The sequence below is a fragment of the Maniola jurtina genome, chromosome 3 (assembly GCF_905333055.1).
Source record: "Maniola jurtina chromosome 3, ilManJurt1.1, whole genome shotgun sequence".
Classification (NCBI taxonomy): Eukaryota; Metazoa; Arthropoda; class Insecta; order Lepidoptera; family Nymphalidae; genus Maniola; species Maniola jurtina.
This window is the reverse complement of record NC_060031.1, coordinates 2,530,844-2,543,783: the sequence shown is the minus strand read 5'-3', so window position 1 is coordinate 2,543,783 and position 12,940 is coordinate 2,530,844. Positions and strand designations below refer to the sequence as shown.

At 37.9% G+C, this 12,940-nt stretch overlaps 1 protein-coding gene across 5 annotated transcripts in view; it reads right to left on the bottom strand.

Annotated features, from left to right (window-relative positions):
• LOC123880891 overlaps positions 1-12,940 on the bottom strand; it is a 503,469-nt gene that overhangs the window by 25,381 nt on the left and 465,148 nt on the right. For all 5 annotated transcript variants that reach the window (XM_045929266.1, XM_045929268.1, XM_045929269.1 and 2 more), the window contains one exon: positions 4,244-4,334. In XM_045929266.1, coding sequence (XP_045785222.1) covers positions 4,244-4,334 — 91 coding nt within the window. The remainder of the gene's footprint in view (positions 1-4,243; positions 4,335-12,940) is intronic.

Sequence of the window (12,940 nt, the reverse complement as noted above, 5' to 3'; positions counted from 1 at the left end):
CATAAAGTTGAATAACAATTACAAAATATTTATATTATTTAAGACCTCTTGCCATCGACAGGTTTAAAGCGATTTGAATTTTTTTTAATGAGAACAAAAAGATTTATTCTAAAATAAAACTTAACACCTTAGCAATATAGTGATTTTTTTTTTAAATTAAAATAAGGTCTTTGTCTCAATTTTTCGGGCCGCATTTGAAGAACTTATTTCATACCTTGTACAGAGACTCATATCGCTGGTTGACGACGTACAAAACAATTTTATTGCGAAAAACCCTTTTGTTACAAGTTGGAACTGTATCGAGTGGTACACACCACAACGCGTTAGAAGAATAGACGAAAACGACAAAAAAATGGCATACTTCAATTTTCGTTACAGTGAGCATTTGGTCATTGTTGTTGAGCGAGTCCCACCAAACTCTGAAGAGTCACATTTATCTGTGAATTTCAATGGAATGGGAATGCGAATTTTGATTTTTCCATTTCCTGTCACTTAAACGATCCTACCTCTACCTTTTATTGTGTAGAGGCACCGAGATTCCCCTACTTTTAATATCTCTAGCTCTAAATATTTTCGTATTGTCAGCCATTTTATGTCAGGGGTGTACCGTACCTACTTTGGTTGTTGGAATGTTTGCTTTTTGATATGGACGTCGTGATTACATTTTTAATATCATACGACGTTGTTCAAGTACTCTTGAAAAAATTTTCTAACTTTTTATTACGATGAAATTATCCTACTGACGGAAGTTTAGTTTATTTTATTTATTTAGGAAAACCAACAGTTTTTATAATATTCATAACTAGATTACTAAATAAAGGTGCCTGATAAAATACAGTAAATTGCAGCAAACTATAATCAAATAAAATCCATGTTTTTACAATTACATCCTTACAATATCTTTTGAATCGTGAGAAGGATCCACAACAGTTGAGGGTGTGAAGAGCCCAGTAAGCACCTTCTTTAACCTAAACATAAAATGTACCAGGGAATGAATCATTTAAAACGTGAAAGTCAAAATGAAAGCGAAAGTTTGCAAAGGAGCACTTAATTTCCGAGATATATTAATCAGCTTTGTCGCCAACCAAACATTGCCAAAGCACCACTTACCACAAGAAAGGCCCTCGCGCCACTAATTACGCAAAAAACATCTCATCCCCCTTTCAAACACACTCCGCCGTTCATAATCCCTCAAAGAACGTCCAGTTTATGACCGAACCAAACTTAATAGACCCCCTCACCCCCGACTAAAGTACCTCAACTATTACAAATTGAGGGGTAATCTTGTATTCCCTTAGGTCTGGTTATTCTGGTCCGGGTGCGGTACTTTCGTAAATTAATTCCTCTATCTGCAGGGGCAGCTATAAGCCATAATCCAAAAATGATCGGCTGTCCCCTTGCAGTGCGATAAATGCTCTTTAATGTCGCTAAATGGCCGAAACGAGATGAACCTGATTATAACGATGTTTTTGTTGTATCACTTAATTGAGATCGAGTATATAAGTAAAATTACTAGATTAAATTAGATACTAGAGAAATTATTACAAAGTGGAGCGATGGCATCTGAAAAGACGTGGCTGGTACTGTTTGGATGCACAGTATTGAAGATATAAAGTTGCTTATAACTATGTATATAACTTTAAAGCAGCTTATATTTAACAGTGGTTTATGCATAATGGCTGATAACAATGGATAAAATACAAATCTTATCTTATCCCACTTACGTTTCTAGTTTGTGACGAGCATAAACGTTAAAGCGTAGATGTGTCGCAGTCTGATAAAAGACCGGTAACTTAGAAAGAAAAAGATGGATCTTGATCACTTATTAAAATGAATTGTATAGCGAATTAGCTTTTATACACGTTTATTCAATTGCTAAATCGCTTTGTGGAGTGACGTTGCTAGAAACTTGACCTAGGTTACCCAGAAACAATAAGGTTATAAACTGATCCAGCCTAGAAGCGGACCAGGGAAAGGTTACAGAGAACACCGGTGAGCTAGAGGTCGTCATAATACAAAAACTCTGTTATTTTTCTACTGTTGTACCTAGACCAGACAGATTTAATTCATTAACCGTAGACTGGTGGGGAACTCGGTCTACGTTTGAATCGAAATATTTGTCTTTTTGAACTTTTTCAACTTAAAAATAAATAAAAAGCGCGCAGATTGGCATATTACTTTATTTTCCTGAGAGCAAAAGTGCCGGATGCACAGTTTAGTTGCAATTTCAATTTAACCCGCGCCAGGATTGTGTACCAACCGTGAACAAAGTACCTGCTACACGCTTGCTTAACTAAATGCACAGAGTAGAGGAACAGTTAGACTAAACGGGCAGCTAATAAATGAAGCAGAAATGAAACGAGATAACATGATGAGAGGAAATGAAATCTAGTGTAGTAAAAGTAAGTTAAATCAAGGGATAAATTGTAAGCTGTGATAGCTTAGTGGTTAGAACGTCCGCCTCCTAATCGGAGATCGGGGGTTCGATCCCGGGCACTAACTAACTTTTCAGTTATGTGCGTTTTAAGCAATTAAATATCACTTGTTTTAACGGTGACGGAAAACATCGTAAGGAAACTTGCATGCCTGAGAGTTCTCCATGTTCTCAAAGGTATGTGAAGTCTGCCAATCCGCATTGGGCCAGCGTGGCAGACTATGGCCTCAACCCTTCTCATTCTGAGAAGGAGACCCGTACTCAATAGTGACGCCAAATAAGACGCCAATAACACCTCATTTATCACACTGTGTAGCTGATATAGCTATTTCATATTTTAGGAAGACGTTATAGAACGTTAGTGAAAAAGAAAATATCAAGATGCTGCATAGAAAATGTGGGTCTGATTATTTCATTGTAATTAATTCAAACTGCCATACCCCTTCCAAATTAGCCCACTTCCATCTGTGACTGTACCATCACTTAACAAACCCTGAGTGTTTCAAGTTAACCTTAACAGGGCTCTCTCCGTCACTCGTTTCATACAATCGTAGTTCCAATTTCATTTGAATATTAAGCAACCAAAGTCCATGAAATTTTGCAGACATATTCTTGAAACTAATGTCTGTGTCTGTGGTGTTTTAGATTTTCCTAAAAATATGTAGTTTTAAAATTACAGGGGCTCAAAGATTTGTATGTTTTTTAAGACCGCGTAACTTTGAAACCGAATATTTTAACAGAAATCTGGAAAACCACAGACATAGATATTAGTTTCTAGAATATGTCTGCAAAATTTCATGGACTTTGGTTGCTTAATATTCAAATGAAATTGGAACTACGATTGTATGAAACGAGTGACGGAGAGAGCCCTTTTAACTGTACGTCAGTCGTCAATCAGCTAAAAAATTTGTACTAGAGCCTCCGGATACGATGCTGTTCCTAGCTTGACAATAATATAAAAGTAGGTAATATAAACTTGACGCTGATGGAAGCAATAGTGCTAGGAATAGGTACCTACCTGCTGTTTAAAGTTAAACGAAATAGCAATTTTGTCGGGCGAGTGTTGTGTAGTGACCGTGAACCGTGGACGAGACACACGCTTGGACCGACTACCTACTGATAAAATTTTGCCTTGTAACAACATTTTTGAAGAAAGCAAAGCAAATACATCTGTTATACAAAATATCACATAAGTATTTTCCGACTGCAAAAATTGAGTAAAAATTCTTTTAAGTACTTTAATTCTATCTAATGGGAGGCTGCAGCCTTTACCATCCTACCGGCAAAGCCGTGCCGCCAAAAGCAATTTAGCGTTCCGATGCAATGCCACATACAAACATGAGGGGTATAGGTTTAATGACACTGCCAAACCCCTTCCAAGATAGCCCGCTTCCATCTTAGAATGTATCATCACTTACCACCAGGTGAAATCGCAGTCAAGGGCTAATTTGTAATGGAATAAAAAATCTATCTACTTTGATGAGTATTAGTACAGGAAGTACTTATTAAAACCCTTTGATGGGCTAAAGTTCAGATCGTGGAGGTTTGAACAGGTAGGTTTATTCAAACGACATTAGTTAACTTTTGAGCCACGATTTGAGGAGCGGACTGAATTCCGAAAGGTTGGCGGTTCAAACCCCACCCGTTGCACTATTGTCGTACCCACTCCTGGCACAAGCTTTACGCTTAATTGGAGGGGAAAGGGGAGTATTAGTCATGATTAGCATGGCTAATAGTCTTTTATAAAAAAAAAACTTACTCAAGTAAACTCAGTAAACGGAGAAAACTTGAAGATAGGTAAAAACGTACCTCCAACGCAGAGGAGAGCGAGGCCTTCTCCTGCTTCAGAGTTTCCACGCGGCTTTTGTGTTGTAGCAGCGAGCGCACCGTGTCCTCCATCCTGCAACAAACAGTAAACAGACTTACTGACAATTCACTAGCTTGCATCGTCATCATCATCATCATGATCAACCCATTACCGGCTCACTATTAAGCACGGGTCTCTTCTCACAGTTAGAAGGGTTTATGCCATAACTAGCTGATGCCCGCAGCTTCGCCCGCGTGGATTGGTCAGATCCCCTGCAGCATCAGGATTGAGGAGTTGGACTCCAAATTTTTTATGCAACAATGTCGCAGTTCCTCTATCGATTAAAAAAGAAATGACGCAAATCGGTTCAGAAATCTCGGAGATTTGGGTGTACATAGGGAGAAAAACACAACTCCCTTTTTGAAAGTCGGTTAAAAAAGTAGCCTTTGTTACTCCCTGGTCAATTCTCTACTTGTCTGTGAAAATCCCATCAAAATCGGTTCAGCCGTTCCCAAGATTAGCCTTTTCAAACAGACAGACAGACAGACAGACAAAAATTTTAAAAACGTGTGATTCAGTTATAGTATCGTTCAAATAGCCATATGACTTTAATATGCGGTAGTTATTTCGAAATTACAGACAGACACTCCAATTTTATTTATTAGTATAGATGTGCCACGCTGGCCAAGTGCGGATCGACATTTCACAGACCTTGGAAAACATTATAGACCAACTTTCAAGTATACAGGTTACTTCACGATGTTTTCCTTCATTGTTAAAGCAAGTGGTATTCCGTGGCTGAACTGATCTTGATAAAGTTGGGCACAGATACCTGCATTCAGCAGGCGGACATGCCCTTTAAATTTTGTGAAATCAAAGAGTCCCACGGGGTTTCAAAACATACGCTATTTAATTTACACAAAAGTCAAAAACGCGAATAAGTATGAATGTGTAAAGTAAAAACATTTATTTTTTATTTTGTTTATATTTTAGACAAGCGCTTGGCTATAATCAGACCTGCTGGCAAGTGATGATGCAGTATAAGGTGGGGCACGCTTTCCTAGAATCCTAGTCACAAGTTTCAACAATTTTCAAAAATTAAACAATTTTGCCACAATTTTCTGCCACACAGAACAAAAGCTTTTTATTGTGGCTTTCAGTAATTTTTTGCGAGTAGGTTCAATTCATAATACGTTGTTAATCCCAAGTGATAACAGTAAGCACCTCAAAACAAAACAAAAGGTGATCTCCTAAAGCGTAGTTCATTATGCGAATGGATCCAACTCGCGGCGTATAATCTCCGGAAAAGATTTGCATGGAGACTTTCAGACAGAGAAAGAGCGTTTGACAAAGTGATTTGAGGAAGTAAGACGATTAATAATAAGATTAATTGTTTTTCTTTAAAGTAAGAAAAAAACCGGCCAAGTGCTAGTCAGACTCGCGCACTGAAGGTTCCGTACTCGGGTATTTTTTCCAACATTTTGCACGATAAATCAAAAACTATTATACATAAAAATGTATAAAAATCCGTTTTAGAATGTACAGGTAAAGCCCTTTTATATGATACCACACTTGGTATAGTTATCTTACTTTGAAAATTGAAACACGTTTTATTTTATTTTTAATTATGTAAAAATAAATAAATATATTTATGTTCCACAATCGATTTAATACTCTAACACTTAATTTAATTTAGTATTTTAACGGTAAAGAAAACATCGCGAGGAAACCTGCACGCATAAGAGTTGTTTTATAATGTTCCAACGTGGTGGACTATCGGCTAACTACTGAAAACTGGTGCCCTTTCAGTATGAAAAGGGTTTAGGCCTTAATTCATTATATAAATACATATTTTCACTTCCGTTCTTAGAAAAGTTACGGCTACGCTAAAAGATATTATGTATATCTTTTAGCGTAGCTATAGATAGGTATAAGTAACAATGAAATCGTTATTTGATTGCATCAAGATTCACCATAAAAATTTCTCTTATTACTAAGAAGCTTTCCACTCCACTCTACAAAGGAAGATATTTCTCTGAAACAAAAGCTTCCGAATTATCATTCTACCCTCTTTTAATTATTAATACACCGTTGAAAGGAGATTAAAGTATTAAAGAAAATGTAACGGAGGTTCGAATGGCGGTCAGACGTACTTTGAAGCTGTTATTGCAATTTAGTCCGTAATGAAATGTGGTTTAAGTTAATAATTGCGTGTTTTTCCAACAATGAAGATATTAAATAAGTTAAACGGGTTATATTTCGGATGAGTGCGGGGAAATTACTTTAAAATTTATGAAGTAAAATAAGTCTACCAGTAAATCGTAATGCCAAAGCACGCCAGTACGAGAGTAGGTACATCAAATACGATGAAATGCCATAGATATGTGCGAGTAGAAGTTACGTAATATCTTCGATACGCCCCTTGCGGCTGACTTTTGCTACTGAAGTCTAGAAATGTCTTTTAAATACACTAGCACCTACCCCTCAAATAATTTAAAGTTTTTTTCTATTTTTAACCCCCGACCCAAAAAGAGGGGTGTTATAAGTTTGACGTGTGTATCTGTGTATCTGTGTATCTGTCTGTGGCATCGTAGCGCCTAAACGAATGAACCGATTTTAATTTACTTTTTTTTGTTTGAAAGGTGGCTTGATCGAGAGTGTTCTTAGCTATAATTCAAAAAAGTTGGTTCAGCCGTTTGAAAGTTATCAGCTTTTTTCTAGTTACTGTAACCTTCACTTGTCGGGGGTGTTATAAATTTTTAATTTACACTTGTCTCCAATAAGGCCCCTAATTAAGAACCAATTTACGGGTATTATGAACATCGAATATGTATAAAACCAGGGCAGGTCGAATATAATTTTAACACTTTTTTGATTTAGCCACGATAATATTATTGAAATTAACGCTAACTTTAGCAAGCGAGTGTTAACTTCAAATCTTACATTGGAGGCTTGAAATTGCGCCGCTCAGGCATTCGCACATCACCACGTATTTCCCTTGTGGAAAATCTAGAATAAAATGCTACTCCGGGTCGATCACCGGAGTTTTGGCGTCGGGGCTTATTACAATGTAATTTAATGTTTTTAGAGTTCCTTACCTTAAAAGGGGAAAAAGAACCCTTATATTCAAATTCAAAATATTTTTATTCAATGAGATTTTTACAAGTTCATTTGAATCAATGAAAAGCATCTACCACTGGTCCGGAATGCCTATATGATCACTTCGTTGTCTCTCTGTCTTTCTGTCGGTCTATCATGTCCAAGAAATAGGAATCAAAACCTATAGAGTACTTCCCGTTGACTTACAAATTTTGCAAGTAGGTAGGTCGTATACACGTAGCACAAGTGTCAAGTACAGGAAAAAATCCGAAACAGTGAATTGTGGTTACACCACAAAAAAAAACATGTGTTCACGAAAAAATAATTAGTTTACTAAATCACATTTAGATGGCTCTGTCTATAATTAACTTGCAGTGTTGCACATAAAAAAAAGATTCCGACGAATTGAGAACCTCCTCCTTTTTCGGAAGTCGGTTAAAAAGTTTATCTTGTGCGATAGTACGGAACTCTTCGTGTGCGAGTCGGACTCGCACTTGGCCGGTTTTTATACTAGGAGCGTTTTTTCTACTTTTCTACAGGCAGTGTTTTACGAGCTACAGTCACGGCAAGGTATCGACCGCGCCGCGTTTTTGTTTTGATGATCTGGATTGTTAGCTTATCATTTTCATAAATTAATATTTGAAGCGGAGTTGTTATCAAGTTTATGAATTAACAACTATGACTAAACAGTCTCGAGTTTGTTTGGTCAAAGTTGTTAATTCTTTAACTTTAGCTTTAAACCGTTCGATCCCGAGCACGCAACTAAAACTTTTCGGAGTTATGTGCATTTTAGGCAATTGAATATCACATGCAATTTATATTGTGAGGAATAGAATAGAATATATTTTTATTCAAGTAAATCTGCATGCCTAAGAGTTCTCCATAATGTTCTCAAAGGTGTGTGAAGATGATACTCGTAATATTATACACAGTGCACGATCATTAGGTAGGTATTGTACTTGAGTATGGATATTGAGTATGGATCTCCTCTTAAAATAAAAAACCACCCCGCAGATGTGACTAGAACTTTCAAAACTCATTGCTTGGTACAATGGGTATTCGTGTAAGTTTTCTGGTGCAATTTTCATACGGCCACAGTAATTGCCGGCAACAGTACATTTCCAAATTTCGGCGAACACACGCGAGTCCTTTCACGCAACCCGTAATGACTGCGCTTTGACAGCTCCAAATGAGCTTCCAACTTGCTGCCTGTTCGGTGATTCATGGCTTTATTGATTGCGAGGTACCTAAAAGTTGTTACGAGAACATATTATTATATTGCAAGCATAGTGTGGGACGTCCTCCAGCACCGTGCATGGACCGACGATATAAAGCGGCTGGCGGGAAGTGGCTGGATGAGGAAGGCTGAGGACCGGGTGTGGTGGCGCTCTTTAGGGAAGGCCTATGTCCAGCAGTGGACATCCACAGGCTGTTGATGATGATGATGATGATGATGATGATGATGATTTTAATTATTAGCTGAGGCCAGCAACTTAATTAGCATGGATTTAGTATTTTAAAAATCCCGTGGGAACTCTTTTATTTTCTGGGATAAAGAGTAGCTTATGTCACTTTCCAGATCTTTAACTATAGGTAAACTATGCAAAATATCACGGCAATCCGTTGCTCTATTGATGTGTTATTGAAGGATAAAAAGCTAACTGACAGACAAACTGCACTTTCACATTCATAACATGGGCAGTGATTTAATGAGCTTTAATTTTTTACGCGGAATCTTAATCCTTTTTCTGCAATAAAAGTAGCCTAAACTCCTCATGTAACATCAGCTATTTTCCAGTGAAAGTACCATCAAAATCGGTCTAGCCGTTGCGGAGATTAAGAGAACAAACAAAAATTTAAAAAAAATTGTTTTAAGTATATACATACTTTCTTTTATATGCATTCAGTAAAAAGTTGTTATTTTAACATTACAAACAGACATTTTAATTAAATTTATTTGTATAGATGTTACTTCAAAGTACAATACACCCCTAAAATATCACACTAATTGCACATGCTATTTCTCAAAATCACCGCCCCCTCGACCGTGCCTGTACAAAATGAGTAATGGATCCTAAATTAAGCCTGCCTGTTTATGTCAATGAGTGCACACACCTATCTAAATACGAAGGTAAGATTAGTAAATAACACTCACTATCATTTGGTCTAGAAATAACAGCAAAATACACGCGATCTTCTGTTTTGAAAACGTGAACAGTTCTAATTGAGTCCTAGTTACAAAAAAAGAGGTTTGGAACTATGGAGCATGAAGGTGCTATCTTATGGCGAATGCTACACACTCAATTTAGATCGGCGATATTTGGATCGAACCATAGTCTTACTAAACAGGCAGGCCTGATATGCTTACTTTTTACCGAGCAGAGCATTTGTTTATAGAGCATGAATTACCCACACCCAATAGCAATTAAGTGTAGGTAATGCACGGTAAAAAAGTAGGTATAACAGGTCTAGGTCCCTTTTGGATGCTTCCGAGGGGAAGAGCAGTGTTCGGGCCGGTGCGCCCCGGTAACATGGCTAATAATTTCTCTTCGGAGATATTGTTGGCTATGGCTATAATGACCTGGCAGGGAGGGAGGTTTCTCCGCGTGTCCCTCTGACTAGCAGAGGGCACAGTGGACGAAGCGTAGGATGGGACACGGACGACGTGCGCGTCCCAGGGTCGGGGGACGCACTTCGTTGGTGCATCCCGGAGGTGCGGTGGTGGGGACCGAGCAGGTCCCCGGTGGAGGGTCTGCCTCGGCAGACGTCGCTGGCTGGGTCGCGGTTGTTTGCTTCGGCCGTTCCCGTGACCCAGTCGCCAGGCGACGCGCAGTAGCGCCGCTGGGGTTTAGTGGGTATTCCTCAGCTGGCTGGCTGCCTCACAGCTGGTTGGCTAGCTTCCGGGGGGGATGCGTAAATGCATTCCCCAGCGTCAACAAAAAAAAAAAGCCTATAGTTCGATCCAAATATCGCTGATCTAGATCGAGTGTTTAGCATTCACCTGTAGTGATGCCTAAACCTTCAAATGACTTGACTATTTAAACCAACCTATGTAAGTAACGGGAGATCATTTTTTGAAGGATGCTCGTAGGTGTCAAAAGGTGCGTAAACCTCGCGCTACTAACTATGTAGTCTTTGCGTATCTAGAGCTTTACAATATCTTTGTTTTAAACATATCTAGATAATATTTTAGAGTTGCACGGCGATCGATGCAGGCTTATCACAAATGATCCTAAATCCAGACTGAGGCTCAATGGAGAAGATTTACGACGCTCATCTGGTCAAGGGTGCGCGGTAATTTGTCGCGGCAAAGGGGTATAGGGGTGGGGGGGAGGTGTGGAGGGGGTAACTGTGCCCGGTGTTGCCCGATTCACAATACACGTGTGGTGCAGGATTATGAATGCGAATTTAGATATAATTAATTCGCTTTTGAACGTTGGCAGACGTTGGGTAGTTACCAACTTTTAATAAGTTTTTCATTTTTGTGTTTGAAATGTTTGTATTAGGTATTTTTATTTTGTTTGAGCGTAGGGTGGGTCCAAAACTGAAAAATATATCAATAGTTTTTTTTTTTTTAATACAATGAAAGTTAAAGCTAGCCTTATTTGATTACTGTACAAATCATGCCCGCGTGGAACGGTGCAAAGAATACTGGCTGAATTTCTGCTCTGGACAGCCAGGTTGATCCGTTGCGCAAGAAATGAGCGAGCCAAAAATAAAAAGTTGTTCCCTCGAACAATCATGGACTACTACTACTACTATCATCTTCACAAATCTTTCTGCATCTTTAATAGAGATTAATAGAATTGAAGTAAAACAAATAATAATAAGCCTTTTAGCAAATACTAAGGTAAGCTTTTGCCCACTCTGGTTCCACTGTGTATATTTAACGTTTAACCTTTTAACACACAAGGTATAAACACACATGTTAAGCGGTTTACAACGAAGCTACGCGCGGATGTTATGCGCTTATGCTGTGGTTACTACATAATTTAGCGAAGAGGAAGTGGGTCAAACACAGCTGCGGCTTGCGGTCTAAGCTTTGTGGAATTTGTAAATATCTGCCTAAATTTTTATATTAAACTGGTGAAAATTTTTGGGAGACCGAGAATATCCCTACTACCAGGAAAAAACCGGCCAAGTGTGAGACGAATTCGCGCACCGAGGCTCCGTACCCGTGATTTTTATCCGACATTTTGCACGTTAAGGGGCATGAGACGGGTCTGCCCGCGAAATTCAAATTTAATTTGGTTTTTCGCAATTTGATAAATGATAACTAATACGACAACGTAGGCTTACGGCATTTTAATTGCGACAGTGGCAGTATCATCCTCACAGATAATATATATAAAAATCTTTACTTGAAAGGGTCCAGTTTAAGAAATGAGCTCTAATATCGACTAGTTCTCACAAATTACTAAAGCTAATTTCTTATACCACAAGTAAAGGAATAAATCCGAAAACAGTGAATTTGTGGTAACATCACAGAAAAAAAATATTAAAATGTGTTTCAATTTTCAAAGTAAGAACTATAGGAAGTGGGGTATCATATGAAAGGGTTTTACTTGTACACTCTTAAACAGATTTTTATTTATTTTTATGCATAATAGTATTTGATTTATCGTCCAAAATGTCGGAAAAGATACCCGAGTACGGAACCCTCAGTGCGCGAGTCTGACTCGCACTTGGCCGGTTTTTTTAAATAGTGGTAAGTAGAGTATAGGCATAGCTGCAAGGACAAATATGTAATTTTATATTTCACAAGGTAGTCTTCGCGTACATTTTTAATACTAACGAAGTGGGTCAGGCCACCTGCGTCACGGCACTGGAAAGCCTTCACAGCTAAATGAAGGGTAAGGATGAAATTTCTAATACGCTCAAAAAAGGTTCTTTGTAGATTGTAGAATATAATTTTATAAGCTTTTGCGGTTCGCGTGAGCTTTTGGGTAAAAAGATGAAAATGAATAATAAATTACTAGTCTTAAGCTAATTTTGATAATGAGGGTAGATACTTCTATACAGAATTTATAAGAAAGATGAAAAAAACTCTGACACAGAAAAAGCTAATAAGAAAGATGAAAAAACCTCTGACACAGAAAAAGCCCAATTTGTCATACGCCTTACGATTTATTAAAAAAAAATTGATTGGTTTTGTAAAATCTTTCAGTATCTGTTTTATTTGGCCAGTTTCTGAATTGTCAGACTAATATTATAAAGGAGAAAGTTTGTGTGTATGTCTGTACGTTTGTTACTCTTTCACACAAAAACTACTGGACGGATTTGGTTGAAATTTAGAATGAAGATTGATTATATCTTAGATTAATACATAGGCTACTTTTATCCCGGAAAATTAAAGAGATCCATCGGGATTTTTAAAAACCTATATCCACGCGAACGAAGTCGCGGGCATCAGCTAGTAACAAAATAAAGTTGAGTTTCCGGTAAAGTCTGGGATGGACAAAGGAAATCTTGTTTCGTCTAAATAGAAAACTGTTTTTGTAGTTTGTAGGCATAGACCTACAATACTCGGTATCGGTACAATACATTAAACTCATTTTTTCGAGGTACTTAACAAAAAGATAGCTCTTTTGACACAAAAT